The sequence below is a fragment of the Petaurus breviceps genome, unplaced genomic scaffold (genome assembly GCF_028583685.1).
Source record: "Petaurus breviceps papuanus isolate PSGF00001 unplaced genomic scaffold, PetGlider_PUasm1.0 688, whole genome shotgun sequence".
Taxonomy (NCBI): domain Eukaryota; kingdom Metazoa; phylum Chordata; class Mammalia; order Diprotodontia; family Petauridae; genus Petaurus; species Petaurus breviceps.
In genome coordinates this window covers 14,456,570-14,476,665 of record NW_027186457.1, presented here as the reverse complement: position 1 = coordinate 14,476,665, position 20,096 = coordinate 14,456,570, and the positions used below count along the sequence as shown (strand labels likewise).

Below are 20,096 nucleotides of genomic sequence, written 5' to 3'. Positions count from 1 at the left end.
CATTGGCCAACTTCACTGCATGTTTGGTTCTGAATACAAAGCATGCTTTGCACTACACATACCTTCAGGTCATGCAATGCCAACAAACACTGCCAAAACAAAGCGTGGTCATGAGTGAAAAAGTTTAAGAAGCCCTGTTCTAGATAGCATTCAAGGAAAGTATATTACATTATCTCAGGGCACATTATATGTGTGAATGAATACCCTTCGATTTTTAAATCTGAATGAAAGTAAATGCTACTTTTTCCCCAAAGGCCATTCCCATTCCTAAATTCAAAAGCCTTAGGTAATTTCAAAGATTTCATCAATTTCATTGATGCATTGGGGATTTTAACAAGCATAAAGGTTCCTGTGTTGGGTCCTCACAGTATTGAATTTCTCACGATCTTTGTTAACCTTTTCTTTACTACCCTGTATTTGTGATTATAACTGTCATTTCAGTTTATTCAACAGTTTACCATCAAACCTACTCACCCTCAGGAGAATAAAATCACAAAACCAGGGGCTGCTATGTGTTTATATGCACCATGGAGCTGATAAAATTTAATCTGATTAGCCATCACCCTTCTTGGAACCTCCTTAGTCATAGGCAGTACTCCTCAGCTTTAGCATCCCCAGTATTGTGGTACTGTCCCATTTCACTATTGGTTCCTAGCTGTTTGAATGGGGAGGAAACATCCCATCTCCCACTTAACTCATGCTGGTACACAAATATTCCCCCAAAGGGTCATGGAATTGAGGGGAGTGACCTTAAAACTGAACTAAGACTTTTGGAATAGCCATTTTGGAATATAAGTTTGGTTCCCTTCCTCTTCAGGTCATAGAGATGAAATCTCTCAAATATAAGAGAGAATAAGGAAAAGGGCAAGTGCGATTGCCCAGTAGAGTGTAATTCCAGTAAAGATCGTCTTATTTTGAAGGCAAAAAACAATTTGCTTGCTACACTTCCATGTGATAGAATGATGTTGGATTGAAAATGGAACTATGTAGCAAGGCTGCAATACCTCCCAGGAAAAATGTATATTGAAACCATTGCTAGACTGTCACCATTTGTAAAGCCATGAGACTTTAGGCAGGATAGATACAATATATAAATGTAAATTTAGGTCCAAACTATTATTTTATTAACTATGTTAATGCTAGCAAAGAAGAAAGTAACATTAAATCTTTGGAAATGACTATTCTTGCGTTTTGATTCAATTCAAGAAATACCACTTAAGTACCTACTGCATGCAGATGATGATGTTCAAGGAAGAGAGAACCACAACATTTAGAGAAAATGGGATCCCTGCCCTTATGGAGGTAGTAGGAGGATGTACCACAAACTCAAATAATTGCAATATCTATCAGTGAGAGTGAGAGAAGTGTAAACAAAATTCTTGGGGTAGGAGGAAGGGTTTGAGGAATTGAGGAAAGCTTCATGAAGAAGTTAGCATTGTAGTTGAACTTCCAACAATGAGTAGGAACTCAAGAAGAAAGAGAGTAGGGTTCATTCCAGACATAAAGAGAGAATTAGGTAAAGATGCAGAGGCAGGAAAGTGGAAGGTACATACAGGAGACAGGAAAAAGTTGAGTTTAGCTGGATGTAGAGTATATGGAGGGAGCAATATAAAATAAAACTGGAAAGACATGGGGCTGGTTGAGTTTGAGAGGCCTTAAATGTCAGGCAAGGAAAAGTCAATTTTTTCTTAATATGTCATAGAGAGTCGTTGAAAGGTTTTAAGTGACCTAGTGAGAGCTATTCATAACACAGAGTAGGTTTGCAGTGAATTGAAGAATGGATCGATAACCAGAGACTGGAGGAAGAAAGTCCTGCTAGGAAGCTATTGCAAGAGTATACCAAGATAGTGTAGTATGGGTAATGGCAGGGAGAATTTATCAGAAAGAAGAGATATGAGAGAGAGTTTCAAAAGTGGAAAACATGGGACTGGACAAGATTAGATACAAGAAGTGATAGAGAAAGGAAAAGAGAAGGAAAGGGGGGGAATCTGTAATGGGAATGAAATTTGTAAGATCTTCCCTGCCCCTAGGCTAAAGTGTACCTGGAGCCTGGGGTGGGAGGCTTGTTTTTCAGTAGATACTTCTTGATTGGCCAGTGGGTCCAGAAGGTTGTTACATTCTCTGAGCCAGGAGAAGTCTATATAAGCCCTGATGTGTAGCTTTGTTTTGGGGGCTCACTTTGAGAAGTGTTCTGTGATTTGATCAGATGAAATTCTGGGAAGCCGTTGTCCAGAGCCCCCCGGCTTTGAAACCCAGATGTTGAAACTCAGATGTTGTTTGGTATGGATGTAATGGTTGATCAGTTTGAAATCTGTCTACTTGATCTGTTTCTGTCTTGATAATTCTGTCTGTATATTCTGAAGTTCGGGGTGCTGACCTCTTTCCCCTGAACTAGGTAAACGATATATGTTTGACTGATTAAAGTAAGCTTGTTAACCCATTTTGAGTTGCTTTCCTTTAACAAAGCAGATCTAAGAACCTGTGTTGGCAGCAAACCCTGAGGATGCTTGGGGTGCCTGCTGCTACAGGGTCTCAACTGGAAAAAGAGGAAACACCTAGGGGAAAAAATACCTTCCATGGAACTGGAATCAAATCAATGTTTCTAGACCTAACTTGACACCAATATTTCAGTCTATTGGACAGACCTTATCGGCTTTCTTGGATCACTGTGTTCTAATGTTCTGCTATGACCTCAGACTTAACATTTCTAAAAGTGGACTCATCATCTTCCTCTAAGAGCTTTTCACCCTGCTAACTTCCCTATTATGTCACTGGCATCATTGCTAACATCCCATCCCATTGCTAACATCTCCCATCTTAAAAGACTGAAAAAAGTTGCGATCTCCCCGTCCTTCATCCTTTAGGTCCAAATTGTCACCAAGTCCCATAGTTTTATTCCTTAGAAATGTCTCTTGGCTTTACCAGTACTTCTTTTCCATTCCTATCCCAGTCTAGGCTGTTATCTTTCTCATGCATAAAACCAGTGAAAAAGAATTCTAACCAGTTTCCCTGACTGTTACAGTATCTTCCCTTTTTACTGCATAACTACTTTCACTATGTCATTTCTATACTCAGAAACTTCTAACAAAGATGAAAAAAAAAACCTTCCAGACCTTTGAGATCTGGAATAACACAAATTTATCTCTGAAACCTATTTTTTTCAAATTCATTTCTTTGTACCCTCCAGTGAGAACTCTCAGCCAGAGCCAAACTGATCTTCTCACTGCCCCATATTATGGTTTTTTTTTCCTACTTCTTAACTTGTATTCTCTTCTCTCTCATCTGGAATGTCCTCTCCTTTTCTGTCTGTAAAAATAAAAAAGCCTACGTGTTTATCAAGGCCTAATTCTCTTTTTATTTTTTTCAATTTAGAAAACTTCCTTACCAATTATTAATTTTTTTCTCCCCCAATCTGACCTCACCTCAAGGGACAAGGGGAGGAGAAGGGAAGGGGAGAAGATTGTAAATAAATGTTCATAGTCCAACAAAGCAAATACCAGTATAAGCCATTCCAGAGATGTATGTCTCCTTGTGCAAGCTGAGTCTGTCACCTCTCTGTCAGAAGGTAGATGGTATGCTTCATCCCCAGTCCCTTGCAGCTGTGGTGGGTTATCCCACTGATCAGAGTTCATAAGCCTTTCAAGTTGTTTGTCTTTAGAGTACATTTCTTTCCTCTCACGGTTGTTATGAGGACGGTACTTTGTGTTGTTATTATCACCTCCCCAGATCATTAGCAAGTTCATTAAGTAAGGGAGCACATCTTTATCCTCCTTTTCTAGCCCCACCACTTCCCTCTTATTAGGTCCCCAGTAAGTGCTTACTGAAATGAACTGAAAAGCTTCTAAATGGTATAGGAATGATGTCAGGCCCTCCTGAAGGGAAGGATGGGAATCTCTTTTCACTCCAGTTCAATCAGTGGCCCATATTCCTGAGTGATGACATTGAGACCTTGAAGTTCTTCTCCTTACCCATCATAGCCCATGAAGAGTTTCTGCAGCCATACCATTTTTCTTGATATTTTCTGCCAAATATGTTTTTGCAGCAAAGATGAGTGCCTATAACCCAGATTCTGAGATGTGCTTGGATGGACATTCTATTGAGTCAGTCCATCAATGCATCTATCTTGGACAGACAATGCAGATGGGCAGTGAGTTGTGCCTAGTGGTGAAAAGGTGGATGAGGGTAGCTGGGCTGCTGAAATTGCACAGCACTTTTAGCACACTAAGCAGTTTCTCAGTGCAAAAATATACTCCTTTAGCACCAGTATTTTTGTTCCATGGCAGTGAAACATGTAGCATTCTGAAGAATGAGAATTTCAAGGGCCCCAAAGGTCCCAGAGCTGTAAATTCAAAAAGACTGAGATTCAAATTCTATCTCAGATACACCAGCTGTGTGACTCTAGGCAAGTCACTTAAACTGTCTCAGCCTCAGTTTCCTTGAGTGTAAAATGAGGATAATAAAAGTACCTCTCTTATATACACACAGGATTGTTGTGAGGATCAGTAAGATAATATGTAAAATGCTTTGCAAACCTTAAAGTTCTATAAATCCTAGCTATTCCAGTTGATAAAGGTGGGCTACACATCTTACCTGCAATATTTTGCTCATGGGAGACAAAGGAAATGTATGATCAGAAAAGGAGGTGGGATGGTCTTGTAACAAGACCTAGAGAAAAACAGGTGGGTGGGCTGTGTATTGTATCATTGCATACAGACATTAAAAGACAAAGACAAATCTTCAGTATGGTGGATACATGCTCCTGGCAGAATTTAAGAGAAAATGGGCAAGAATCACACAGGGTGAGAAAGCAAACGTGGGCAGTAATCAGCACCAAAGTGATCCTTTGCACAAAGTAAGCCTTCGCAGTCAAAGGCATTTAGAAATGCTTTTGCACTGATTCATTCATTCATTCTAGGGTAGGGGTGGGGAATCTGTGGCCTTAAGGTCACATGTGGCATATTTAGGGATACAGTCAGAAGCATGCATGGGGCCTTACAGCTGGAAGTTCCCCACCCTTGTAGGGTATATACCTACATCAGTGAAATGACAGACCTGCCTGTCAAGATTTGAAATACCAAAGTATTTTTGAAGGGTTTCTGTGTTCTAGCATAAAAATACATCTGAACTTGGCCTTCACCCACTCATGTTCGAACTTGCAAGATCATGGTGAGAGGGAAATATACAAGCTACACATTTTCTGCAGCTCGAACACTGCTACATACACAGGACCATTTGGCTCAACATTCTTCTATTGTTATGAAAATGCATCAACATAATTAACCTAGGAATCCTTTGGGGTCCAATTTTAGATGAATCCACACTTAATTGCAGGTGATTCTATTTGTTCCCCAAGACGATGCTACCTTTTTAGCTGAATATATGAAATCTGTCAAGATTCCTGCAAAGCAAATCCATTTAATGTGAACCTCAGTGGTTTCATGAGCCTAAAAAATGCAGCATTTACAGAAGCAACCAGCTGATGGCATAAGTGAGGGGCCTAAGAGGGAACCTGCCCATGAAACCTGGAGCTGGGCCAGGGTCTTGGGTCTCCTGACTTTTATGCTTTGTCTATTTTGTTCTTGAGATGTCATGGCTCTATATCTGGAATTAAAGTATTTCAAATGGCCATGGTAAAGAACAGCATGTACCATTAACAAATCAATTGAGAGAACACAACTGTGTACAAACTAAGTGTTGGACTTTCAACGACTGCTCAGCAAAAAAAAAAAAAAAAAATGGTGAGAGAATGATTTGTGCATAAGAAACACAAGGGAAACAAATCAGAGGGGTGGAGGAGGGTGCTGGCCAGTCCAGAGGGGGTAGAGGTTTGCTGTAAAATGTGTCTGAGGTAGGCAGATTGGCAAAGGACAGAGAGCAGGCCTTGCTCCAGGAAGACCTAGAATTCAATCCCATCTCAAGGACTTAATAGTTCTGTGACTTTAGATGAATCACTTTACTCCTCAATGACCCAGGCCACTTGCAGATCAAGCATAGATCTGCAGTGGGAGGAAGTTTTGTTATCAGGGTTCCCTGAAGAAGGGAGGGAAGGAGGAAGGAAGAAAGGAAGGAAGGAAGGAAGGAAAGTAGGAGAAAGAAAGAAAGAAAGAAAGAAAGAAAGAAAGAAAGAAAGAAAGAAAGAAAGAAAGAAAGAAAGAAAGAAAGAAAGAAAGGAAGGAAGGAAGGAAGGAAGGAAGGAAGGAAGAAAGAAAGAAAGAAAGAAAGAAAGAAAGAAAAGAAAAGAAGAGGAAAAAACAAAGAAAGAAAAGGAGGAAGAAGGAAGGAAGGAAAGAAGAAAGAAAGAAAGAAAGAAAGAAAGAAAGAAAGAAAGAAAGAAAGAAAGAAAGAAAGAAAGAAAGAAAAGAAAGGAAGAGGAAAAAACAAAGAAAGAAAGAAAAGGAGGAAGAAGGAAGGAAGGAAAGAAGAAAGGAAAGATTTACCAAGCACTTACCATGTGCTAGGCACTATGCTAAGCTCTATTACAAATATTATCTCATTTGATCTTCACAACAAGCCTATTATCCCTATTTTGCAATTGAGGAAACTAAGGCAGACAGAGGTTAAGTGATTTGCCCAGGATCACACAGCTAGTAACTTTATAAGACCATGTTCAAACTCAAGTCTTCTTGACTCCAAGCCCAGCACTGTATCCACTGTACCACTTAGCTGCCTCTAGCTGATAAAAATTTGTTGTTCAGTCACTTTGCAGTTGTGTCTGACTCTCCGTGATCCCATTTGGGATTTTCTTGGCAAAGATGCAGGAGTGGTTTGCTATTTCCTTTTCCTGCTCATTTTACAGATGAGGAAACTAAAGGGTTAAATGACTTGCCTACGGTCACACTAAGTGTCTAAGGACATATTTGAACTCAGGAAGACTCCTCTTCTTTACTTCAGGCCTGACACTCTATCCACTGTATGACCTAGCTGCCCTGGGATCAATCTATGAATTTCAAACAGGAATAGATGTAAAATCTTAATGTCACTTTAATATAATAATTATAGTATGATAATAATAATATAATAATAGGTATTATTTATATAGCATTTTAAGGTTTGCAAAGCACTTTACAGATGTCTCAGCTCTAACAAAATCTCTAGCTGTAACAATAGTCTTGCATAAAAATAATAGGTCTGGTAAAATAAGAAAAAAAAGGCTCTAAATAAGACTTTGGGGTCAGAGGAAGAAATCTATAATATACTGAATAGAACCCAGACAGAGAACAGATATTATAATCTAATCACTTACCATTCCAATTAAAGTAACTTCAGAACCATTTTTTTTTCCCAAAATGAAATCAAACCAGAATTTTGTAGATAGCCACACATCTAGTAGATGGAGCTGGTCTTAGAATCAGGAAAATGAAAGATCAAAGCCTGCATCAGACACTTACTAGCCAAGTGACTCTTTGAAAAATCACTTAACCTGTTCCTTCTTTTCCTCATCTACAAATTGGGGAAGTTGAATTCATTGGCCTCTAAGGTCCCTCCCAACTCCAAATTCATGGCCTTATGATATTATCATCCTATCTATGAAACCATTGCATATCAACAGAGTAGATGTGCAGAGATGATAGAATTTCAGTCCAGAAATAGCATAGCAGCATTCTGGAAATAGTGGAAATCTCAAGAGGATGAACAAAGGTCTAGGTTAAGTCAAAACTCTGTCATTCCTAATGCCATAAGATTTAGAGCCTGAAGGGGATTTGGAGATGATCTACTCCAACTTTTTTATCTTACAATAAGAATACTGAACTACAGCAAAGGTAAGTGACTTATCTAAGGTCATACAGCTAGTAAATATTTCCAACCTTTCAGATTCAGTAAACTCATCTAGAAAATGAGGGAACTGGGGAAACCTGGAAGAAGGAAGAGAGTAAAACGTGACCTAGAAGGTACTTTCCAGTTCCAAAAGACAGAGTCAGTACTTCTTGAGAATTTTTAATAATAACTCCCATTTCTATACAGCAATTTACAAAACATATAACAACAACCCTGTAAGGCAAATATTTCAAGCATTATTATCATCCCATTTTCAGTCCTCAATTCAACAATTAAGCACCCACCTCATTCCAGGCATTGTCCCAAGCATTGTGTATACTATCGTTGTTTAGGTGTTTCTGACTCTTTGTGACCCCATGGACCACAACACACCAGGTCCTTCTATCTTCCACTATCTCTCAAAGTCTGTCAGGTGTCTTCTCCAGCTCATTTTACAAATGAGAAAACTAAGGTTAACAGGGTTAAGTGACTTGCCCAGGGTCACACAGCTAGTAAATATCAGAGGAGGAATTTGAACTCAGGAAGATGACTCTCCCTGATTTCAAGCCCAGTACTCTATCCAATGTACCATCTAACTGCCCCATTGGAGATATAGAAAGAAACAAAAAACAGTCTGTGCTCGCAAGGAGCTCACATCTAGAAATTGGAACTGAAAGAGGCTATGATTTACCTAAGGTCATATAACTAGTTAGTGTTGGATTGAGGACTTGAAAACAGGTCTGTTGAACTATGCTGTCTCTTTAATAACAATCTTTCTGATGGCCTAAATTACTTATTGCAAGATAAAATCTCCTGGCTCCAAACTCTGCTTAGGTTTCTGTGGTAAGCCTTATTTAACTGGCTTTCAGTCTAGAATTCTCGTATTAACAGAACTAAATGAACGTGCATGGACGGGCAGGGATTTGTCATTTGTTCAGGCTCCAGTGTTTTGTAAGTAACCTTGACATTATGGAGGATGCAGAGGACAGGAAGAAATAGTATTGCATCTTTTCCAGAGCTCTAAATGAACTCAGACTTTTACAGCAAACCCTGGAGATTCACAGTTTCACAGGTCAGTTTTGAATATTTGCAGTTTTCAGCACCAAACCACACAGCCAATTCTGCAGAAAAGCAGTGGTAGAAACCCAGCCTCCACTTCTCTCCAAGGCTTCCCTATTTCAGTGGTCTTTTTTATTCTTCTAATTGCATCAGTAATGAGCTTCTAGAAGATGCTAATGGCTTTTTAACACCTTGTAGTTTGGCCTCTTCTCATAGGTATGGTGCAGTATTGGGAGAGTTCATATTTTCGGGGATCCCCTGCAAAGGGAAAAACAAAGATGTGATTTTAGAAATCAGAAAAACTTATATTCTTTTTAGCGTGTTCTTTAAATTGTAACCTGCTGAGGCACAGCTAATTTAGATGTAAGAGGACTATTAAGGCTAGGTTAATATAATAATAATGATACATTATTGAAGATGTTTTAGGAAGATTAACATTTGCATACTTGCTATCCATTGAGAGCTCTAATATGAGCTCATCTTAAACATCAAATAACTGTTCATTTCATTCAATGTTAGCAACATTATTCAATTTCTACCTTTACTTGAATACCCAGAATCCCAAAGCAAAATATAAATATTAACTGTCACATCTCCTAATATTTCTTTTATGGAGGATTGCCAGATTAACCTCAGTCGCCAAAGGAGAGACAGAGGAATAGTTCATGATCTACTCTTCACATATCAGAGTGATTTGTTGAGGTTTATTCATCCTACTTCAATCATCTTCTAAAGCTGCTGATGTGTTATCCCTAAAGCTCAGGTCTAAACATTTCACTCCTCTGTCTAAGATTCTTCAATGGCTCCCACTGGCCTCCAGGATAAAACCTTTCTGTTTAACTCACAAAGCCTTTTACAACCTAGATCCTACAGATTTTTTCCAGACTTAGTAAATATAAATCTACTTAGGGGCAACTCTCTAAACTGTATTACAGAATTGGTGTAGATCTGCATTGATAATTTCCTTGTCAGGAGGTTTTTGTACTGATGAAATCACAAGTACCATCCAATTTTTTAAAATCCCCTCCATTCTGGCTAAACTAAGCTCTTTACCATTCCTCATATATAACAGTCCCTCTACCGTGTTCATGCCTCTGAATCATGACTGGCGTGTGCTCCCAAAGACTCCATATGTTAATGATGCCACTTGCTTTCCTCAGAGAGAACTGTAAGAATAAATTAATATTTCACAAGACCCTTTGATGATGACATGTACCATGGACCTATGAGGCATTGGTCATGTTATCTGGTGTTCCTGATTATATCAGTAGCCATGTTCATCTCTGGTGATAGAATACCCTCATTGTGACCTCAAATATCCAGGAGCTCTGATAGACAAGAACTTCTGATTAATAACTGGTCCGAATTTCATCCTACATATCTTCAAGCCATTTCCTTTTCAGCTGAGAAGACTCGGAATAATTTTCTTCTTCCATTTTTCCTTGGAGGTAATTTGTAACTAGGGGTCATGGTCCTCCTTCTTTTGGGAGCTTTTCCCTCAGCAAATTACATTAATATCACTTGTTTAACCCTCTGAATCTTTCTCTTCATTTACATAATTCTCACTAAAGAGAAATGAGCCTCTTGTATTCTCTAAATGTGTCATAAAATATTGATTCTATTTTATTCGAGAAATCTTATGTTATCTCTCATTTTTATTTGGTGCATGTACATTTGTAAAATATTTCAAACAAAATAATAAAGAAGTATATACTTGCAGACCTAACTTTTAGAGTTTACTCTTGAGATGAAAAATTTACCCTATATATCACAAGTGAATTAACCAAATTCTAATACATGTGGGATTTAAGCACCTTATGTTAAAACCAGGGCACTCAAGAATGACCTAATATTTGTTTGCTTCATTTTCCTGTCACTGTATACTTTTATGTGTAAATAATTTCTCTGAGTCTCAAGTTTCCTAATCTTTATAGATGAGGACATGACAAAGGCAAGGGCAACTTGGTGGTGTGGTAGATAGTGCTTCGGACCTGGAGTGAGGAAGACATTAGTTCAAATCCAGCCTCTGACACTTACTAGCTATGTAACCTTGGGCTAGTCACTTAATTTTATTTGCCTCAGTTTCCTCATCTGTAAAATAAGCTGGAGAAGGAAATGGCAAACCACTCCAGTATCTTTGCCAAGAAAACCCCCAATGGACCCACAACATAACATGAACAACTAAAAAAATTATGGCAAAGATGATAAGTGATAGTAGTCAGTTTTGATGGAGCTGTGCAAAGACAGGTACACAAATAGATTGTTGAAGCAAATTCTGGAAGCTTTCCTTTTTCCACTTAAATATATGGATATCACTTCTCTAACCTACTGGATTGTTCTCTATACTGTAATTGGTCCGATCATTTTTCTAGAAAAGTCACAGAACTGTTTAGCTTCTTAGACTCAGCAACCCTACTAATGGATATAGTCCCCAAAGAAGTTAAACGCATGGAAAATTTTCATATATTAGGGGCAACTATATATATATATATATATATATATATGTATATATATATATATATAAAATAACATTTTAGCAGAAATTTTTGTGGTAAGAAGAAAAACTTAGAAAAAAGTAGGTGTCCATTGATTGAAGAAATGACAAATAAGTCATGCCACCAGAATGTAAAAAAATATCATGCCAAATATGAGAAACTCAGAGACACATGAAAAGATTTGTGTGAACTGATGCAGAGAGAAGGCAGTAATTGCAAGGAAAATGCTGTTAGCACTGTGGGTCTGAGATTCACGGTGTGAGCAGTACTTCTCAGGTGCTCTTAGGGACAACCACACTATTCCCTAGCCCTCTGACTCATATTCTTAGAAGTGTTCTTTCTCCAGATTCAAAGGAAGTCAGTCTGGTGCTCTGAGATATTCTCAAAAATTACCAGAAGTGCAAAAATCCTCTCTCCAATTCATTCAGCTTCTGTCCCAGAAAATAACCAGGAAAGTCTTTTTCCCACCCCCCCCCCCCACAGGCTAACTCCTCCTCTCTCAACCTCACCCCACGTGCATAAAGCTTGGCCCAATATTACCATTATTGGTCATGTAATTTATAAGCAATATCAGGTAATTTCAAACATATTTAAGCAAAGTATAGAAGCTTATAATGAAACTTAAAGCCAAAGTCACTTTTCTGCTCTGAGAAAACAGGGCAAATGAAAGAAACTACCATAATTACAAGCCCAGTCTGGTCTCAGAGCATGAATCTTCATTTTCATCAATGTGTCAAATGAGATGATAATTGTAAAGCACTTACCACAGTGCCTTGCATGTTTTTGTCATTCAGGCATGACTACCTGGGGTTTTCTTGAAGATATTGGAGTGGTTTGCCATTTCCTTCTCCAGTGTGTTCCCATTTTACAGATAAGGAACTGAGGCAAATAAAATTAAGTTATTTGCCCAGGGTCACACAGCTAGTAAGGGTCTGAGACCAGATTTCAACTCTGGAAGAAGAGTCTTCCTGACTCCAGGCCAGTATGCTATCCATTGTGCAAGCTAGCTACCCCCTATCTTACACATGGTAAAGAGCTATATAAATGTTAGTTCTTGTTAGAGTAAAAGAAGCCATTTTAATTTGAAATTTTCAAAACATAGCTCTTTAAAATAACACTAGGGGGCATAGTTCATCATGGTGGTTTGAATGCAAAGGTACGTGTTCCACTTAGCCAGTCAGATTCTCAAATATGTAAAAATACATTCAGAGGACTGGCCACTTGATATGTACACATTGATGGAGTCATTTTAAATGCTGTTTAAAATAATTAAAAAATGTTCAGCTCCCCAGAGACATGGCATGGCATGCAGTTAGAAATCTTTACTGTTTTATTGCACAGGTTTTGGCTTAAAGATTTCAATATGGAAGCCATCCCCAAAAAAAGGAGGTGAGAGTGGCCTGATGAACTTCTCTCATCTGGTTTTTTTCTCTTTAAAGGTCTACGGGGAGCAATAGCATTTGCCTTAGCTATTCGGGACACGGGATCTGAGCCCAAACAAATGATGTTCACAACCACTCTGCTCATAGTGTTCTTCACGGTCTGGGTATTTGGGGGAGGAACCACACCGATGCTGACGTGGCTTCAGATCAGGTGAGTGTCAACTCTGCACAAAGGAAAATATTGTTCTGTCCTATACCATGAAAGAGGTGGTACCATGAACATTGAAAAAAATATAATACCAGTTAAATGGGCCTTGGGCCCAAGGGAAAATTCTCTATACAGTGGGAAATGGTAGATGGGACCCTCAGACCTAACTGACATGATTTCTCAACTTGTCCATTGTTTTAAGGACCCAGACAACCCTGGGCTGAGGGACAGGGAGTAGAGGGCAGTGGAGTTCTCCAATCTGTGAATGAAACCATTTTGTCAACTTGGGAGGTACATTGTGAGGTACCACCTCTGAACAAAAAGAGTAGAATATGTAGTAGAATTGGATATTAATCTGGGGTTGAATTTCCTAAGCATTAACCATAAATTTCTTTAGAGCAAAAATAATGTATTCCAGAAATGATACTGGATGTGTAGTAGATGTTCAATAGATATTGATTCATTGACTGATCTGTCACATGGACTTGTTAGTAACTGGGCCAGAGGTCCTTGGGATCCATAAGTTAATGGTTTTAAATAAAAATTGGTAACTTTCAATATAATTGTTTTCCTTTATAATCCTGTATATTTTAGATTTTTAAAAACATTGATCTAAGAAGGGATTTATAGGTTTTACCAGACAAAAAAAATTCTCCATGACACAAAAAAGTTAAGAACACCTGGACTTGGTGGGCAGTTATTCATAGGCAAGATCAATGGCAAAAATAAGGCATCTTCATTCCAGGAAAAATGGAGCATGTGGATTTTTGTCCAGTCCCTCCAATAAATCCTCGAGTAATTTTTGTTTAAATGAAATGCAAACTGTGCTATCTGTTTCATTGAACTGAGTGACTTGTTTTTAGTAAGTAAGTTTTCTGTGTGCCCAGTGAAAGGAGATCATCATCTATTTTTAACCCTTTGGTTCTTGTCACTTTTGTCAATTTGACATGTTTTATTTTGACACAATATACACTTCCCAACAAACACGGCCTCTTACAAAGCATATGCCTCAACAAAAGTTAAACAAAGCCTCCTGATAGCATGATTGTGCCTGATAATACATGTCACTTTGTGTGTTTGAAGCTTCTCACTTGCTAATGGAAAGGAAAGATGTGGGGGTTACCTTTTAGAGGATGATACCCACTCTGTCCATGACTTCAGACGAAAGTCACTCTCTACAAATCACTTCAACCAACATTTTTAAGCATTTGTTTTGTGTTTAGAGCTGGGCTACAAAACTAAAAAGCAGCAGTGCTTGACCCCAAGAAACTTACAATCTTTTATAATAGGGGAACACTTATACTCTATGCACTATCTTTACTAAAAGGTAGAATGGGGCAGAGGAGAGATCCAGACAAAGTGCTTTACAAAAATGTGATAAAGGAAAGATCACATATCAGTCAAGGGGAAGCATGGAAGGGGCAAAACCTGCCCTGGGTACTGAGGTAGGGTAGGATTTCAGTATATGGAGATGTGGAGGAGATGCAGTCTGAAAAGGATAACAGACATGGACATGGCCCATGCAAATGTGTAGAGATAGGAGTGAGATAAATAAATATCTGGGTTCATTTAGTTAGAATAGAGACAACAGGAAGGCAAATACTGTGAAATCAGCTTCAAAAGGAATATTATATTTCTTTACCTGAGAACCTCTCAGTCTCATCCTATGATGACATAGGACCTGAGGAAAAGAGAGTTTCTACATCCCAAACCAGTAGAACCTTAGGGCCTTGGGAGATCTTTTCCTTCCCATTACCTTTATTTTTTAATTAGTATATTTTGGTTTATATCATCTTCATTTCAAAATTCATCAAATCCTCTTACCAATGGCTCTCCTTGAAACAAAAAACCAAAAAATTCAAAGGGGAAAAAATCAGTTCAGTAAATAAACCAACACATAATAAGTGTGACCATATAAATAATGTTCCACACTCATAATATGTTGGAGCATCTAGCTGGCACAGTGGATAGCACCCTGCATCAGACCCTGGTCAAGTCACTTAGCCTTCTTTGCCTCAGTTTCCTCATCTGTAAAATGAGCTGGAGAAGGAAATGGCAAATCACTCCAGTATCTTTACCAAGAAAACCCCAAATGGGGTCATGAAGAGTCAGACACAGCTGAAATAACTGAACAACAACAAAATACAATAGTTCTTTCTTTCTTTCTTTTTTGCTTTTTGGAGGGCAATTAGGGTTAAGTGACTTGCTCAAAGTCACACAGCTAGTAAGTGTGTCAAATGTCTGAGGCTGAGTTTGAACTCAGGTCCTCCTCACTCCAGGGCCAGTGCTCTATTCACTGTGCCACCTAGCCACCCCTACAATAGTTCTTGATTGGGAACATGGTAGCCTGGCTAAATGCATTTCCCTGGCTTAAATGCTGAGGAAAACTTCTTTCCTTCATTAAGTCTCTTGTGAACATTCATGGAGAGGCATGTTACTGCAAACAGGCTTTGTTTTACATTTACATGTGTACCACGTATACAAGTACAAGTGTTAGCATTCCCTGTTATAAAATCTCTGTTATGTATCCCTGTTAGCATTCCCAGTTACAAAATACTTGCCTTGAGATAATTTTCTTTGGCCCTATGTGTTAATCTTTGGTACTTGCTATTCTCCTCTCCGGTTTGTGATCTTCTATGCATATGATAAAGTAGAACATTGGATCTGAAGTCAGTGGACCTGGGTTCAAATCCTGGCTTTGCCACTTACTAAATATGGGACCTCAAGCCCTTCATTGCCACCCCCCCCCCCAACTAAGTCTCACTTTTCTCATCTGTAAAATTAAGTGTTTGGACTAACTGATCTCTGAGGTCCTTTTAAGCTCCAACACATGGGAATTTCAACCTTGATGAGGATCCTTCCAATTCAATATTCAATAAACAATTATTAAGTATCTATTACGTATGCCTAAGGACCTGTACTGGGTTCTGGGATGCATACTAATGTAAGTAAGATGTAGACCCTGGGCTCCATGAGAGGATATGCCATGAAAAAAATCATTCATGAACATCCTAAGTCTCCCCAAGTTCAGGATTCCTCCTTACTGATGCTAAGAGTAATGTTGTATACCCATGCTTTAGTTACAGCCATCCCAACAGCCCTGAAGCTTCCCTTCCATGAATCCTTTCATCCCCGTCTTCTTCCTTATTCCCTGTAACCTAGATCAGCAAGGTCCATGGACCCATATAGGGTCTCCAAGACCTTTTCAGGGAGCCCACAATTTTTCATAACAATACAATATCAATAGGTAAAACCAACATCAATAATTTTTCATAACAATAACAAAGATATTTTGATTTCCAATATGGTAAATATCAATAAATAAAATCAACACAAACAAAAAATTTTAGAGGGGATCCTCAATTTTTAAAAGTGTTAAAGGGGCTTAAGACCAAAGAGCTTGAGAACTGGTGGTCTAACTCAATAATAGGCCTGTTAAGGTATAGTAACTTCAACTGTGATGTAGGAAGCATTGATGATTGCTCTCTGCCACACTCTACCCTATCTACCCATTTTTATTTTTCTCTTTCTCTCTCCCTTTCCTTTCTCACTCCCACCTTCTTTCTTCTTTGACCTTCTGGCTCTTTTTTCTTTTCTCTTTTTTTCTTTCTCCTCCACCTCTGCCTTAATCTTGCCACCTGCTACCCTTGTCACTACTCAGTCCCACCCATAGCATTCAGGGCTAACAAGGTTACTGACCTTCCCAGCGTTAGATGTCATTTTTGATGAATTAATTGAAAGATCTCTCATGTAGGACAGAGTGAAAAGACTGCAGTAGTCAAAACTGACTACACATATAGCTTCCCTTCCACTTCAAAGGACTGCTACTTTACCTTAAGCAGAGATTCCATTCCTACAACAGAAATTCTCTTTTTACCAGTGTCCCCTGTTATCTTGAAGGTGCTTGCAGATTGATTATCATCGTGATTTTCTTCCAATTTTTCTGAATCCTGGAGTTAACCTTTAGAATCTGGAACGTCCAGAGATACCCATTTTTCTTTCTTAAAACAACCTTTTTAATCTCAATGGATCTCTTTTGATCTTCAGGCTCCTTTCTAGTTGCCAAAATTCACTCATTCCTTCATTCAAAAAATATTTATTGAGTGCCTAACAGGTGCTATGGGGAATATAAAAAACAAGAGGCCATCAGAAAGGAAACTAAAAGTCTTGGCAGTTCCCAGTTCCCTCATCGATGCCATCAGTGAAGAGAAGATCCGATTTCATTCTGAACTCTTAGCTAGTTCCCAACATTATAAGTCACATAAGTCCCCAATAGTACTAAGGATTCAAGAATGGTTTTTCCTCCAATCTGGACCATCATAGGTGGAATACGTGATATGGAAATGTCCCACCATGCAGATTAGCAATGATTTTTTTTTAACTCCTGATAGATGCAATAGGATACAATAACCATTTATTAAGTACCCACTATGTACCAGGCACTGAATTAAGCACAGGGGATACAAGTATGAAAAAGAAACATGACCCCTGCCCTCAAGGAGCTTCCAGTCTAGTGGAAGAAAACAATACACAAAAGGAAACTGAAAGGTGGGAGAGGGAAGAGTACCAGCACGGGACGAGGAGGATAAAGAAGATAGACAGAGGGGGGCAACAGCCTGTTGCATGACAGGCACCGTACTAAGTGCTTTCCAAATGTTATCTCATTTGATGTGGATAGGGACCGGACCCATGGTTTCATTGGTACACTGATGAGGAAACTCTCCACCAGTGCAAGTTGGCATCTATCTGCAAATTATAGTCTTAGAGTGACCCAGAACACTAAGAGATTAAGTGACTTATTCAGGGGTCCCATAAGCAGTGTGTGTCAGGGGCAGGATTTGAACTCAGGTCTTCTTGCCTTGAACTCCAGCTCTATCCACTAAGCAACATCACCTCTACGGTAACTGACTGTCTTACTTTCTGCATGTCTCCTTCAATCCTGCCATATATTTTCTTGGTTTATGCTTCCCTGCAGTATAGTGACATCCGTTGAATATATGAGAAGCTCATTGAGTGTGAGAGTGTTAGTCTTATCATCTTTGTGCCCTTAGCACTTAGTACAAGCAATCAATCAATCGGGTCTTTATTAAGTGCCCACTTTGTCCCCAGCACCGTGCTAGGTGCCAGTCGGACAAGGGCATAGTTTTATTGACTTGAAAATAATTTATCCTACTTCAGAAGCTGCAGAAGTGCCTTAGTATTTGAGATGAGTAAGTAGGTGGCAAGAGACTCAGAACTTTGCTGTGGATAACAGAATAAGTAAGCAGAAAAAGACAGAAAATTAGAATGCCTGCTTGTGTCAGTGGGTCAGCACAGAGATGACGGTACATCTCTCCACACTAGGGCATGCAGCTAACTTTCCAGAGCTAAGTAGATCTGTCAGTAGATTTTATAAAATCCATTCCCTACTCTTGAAGAGATGTGTAAGCAGGATAACTCTTTCTTGGGATGTTATTGAAACATATATCTGAAACACACTTCTCAAAATGTGGTATTTTCCTTTTTAAAAAGTATAGCTTCTTTTAGTTACAGGCTAGAGGCAAATGCATCATCGTGAGAAAAAAAGAACAAAGCAATCACCATGATCAGGGGACCTCAAACTCTGAGTGACTCTGTTCAAGTCCCTTCCTGTGCCTGAACTTCCATTGCCTTCTCTGTAGAGAAGGGTTTGGACAAGGTGGTCATTTTAGCTTCCTCTTGGCCCTACTCTTGGTGGCTTTTGTACCCCATGGCATACCCAGATTTTATTGGTGTGGAATATCTCATATATAATGTTGGATTTGCTGAACTGTCTTTTTTCCCTCTCTCACTATCTCTCTCTCTCTCTCTCTCTCTCTCTCTCTCTCTCTCTCTCTCTCTCTCTCTCTCTCTCTCTCTCTCTCTCTCTCTTTCTCTCTCTCTTTCTCTTTCTTTCTCTCACTATGTCTCTCTCTCTATCTCTCTTTCTCTTTCTCTCTCTTTCTTTCTCTCACTATGTCTCTCTTTCTCTCTCTCTCTTTCTCTCACTATGTCTCTCTTTCTCTCTCTCCCTCTCTCCCCTTCTCTCCCTGTCTTCCTCCCTCCCTCTCTCTCCTGTTTGTTATAAAGGATGGCTCTTTCAAAAAGAATGGAGCTGCCTTGTGTGATGAGGAAAGTGAGCAGTTTGCTTTCCCACTCCTTCATTCCAACCCAACCCACTGTGAATACAAATGGATTTGGTTAAGCACTCTCTGTAATGACTTTCTATCCTGTGGACCAGGAGGAAACCCAAGCAGAGACTCCCACTTTCAATGGGAGAAGGCTTCCCCATAAATGTTATCAAGTGGTCATTAATTTAAGGCAGGCCCAAGCCTGCTGCTCACAACTTTGTAGGAGGGAGGGACATAACTGTGCTTTTTAAAGTCAGGGAGTGCTGTGAAGACTGCAGAACAGGGATGGTGGGACTCTGGCCACACAGGGGTACAGAAAGCTTCCAGTGGTATTTGAATTATTTTCCATGCACATGAATGTGACCTGCGATTGCTTCCACACTGGTTGTTTACCTATATTCTCCTCTGGATGACTGCACAAACTGCATTACACGATCGAGTATTGGTCCCATGTGCGCTGTTAGTAAAATAGCAATGCATCCAGGCGTTCTCTTCTGGAAAACTTTATGTGCAGTGGATGGACTCATGCATGGAAAAGGAAGAGGTGGAAAAGGCACAATCCACAAGACCACAATTGACATGCATGCCATAAAAATATTGAATCCCCCTTCCAGGGAAATGAAAATGCCTATAACTTAACAGATAATACCATCATTAAGTTGCTGTCACTGAAAAAAATCTTAAATTGAAATTGATTCAAACACTGAATTTTACCACAATGTATTTGTTTCTTTTATATTTTTATTGATATCTTTTATTTTGACATCACTTTTATTTTTGAATATTCCTCCTCTCCCACCAGAAGAGCCATCCTTTATAACAAACAGGAGAGAGACAGAGGGAGGAAGACAGGGAGAGAAGGGGAGAGAGAGAGAGAGAGAGAGAGAGAGAGAGAGAGAGAGAGAGAGAGAGAGAGAGAGAGAGAGAGAGAGAGAGAGATACTGAGAGATACTGAGAGAGAAAGACATAGTGAGAGAGAGAGACAGACAGACAGAGAGACAGACAGACAGAGACAGAGAGACATAGTGAGAGAGAGACAGAGAGAGACAGACAGACAGACAGACAGAGA

General features: G+C 39.2%; 1 protein-coding gene across 2 annotated transcripts in view; it reads left to right on the top strand.

Annotated features, from left to right (window-relative positions):
• SLC9A9 (solute carrier family 9 member A9) overlaps positions 1-20,096 on the top strand; it is a 741,333-nt gene that overhangs the window by 476,100 nt on the left and 245,137 nt on the right. For both annotated transcript variants that reach the window (XM_069104699.1, XM_069104698.1), the window contains exon 12: positions 12,749-12,902. In XM_069104699.1, coding sequence (XP_068960800.1) covers positions 12,749-12,902 — 154 coding nt within the window. The remainder of the gene's footprint in view (positions 1-12,748; positions 12,903-20,096) is intronic.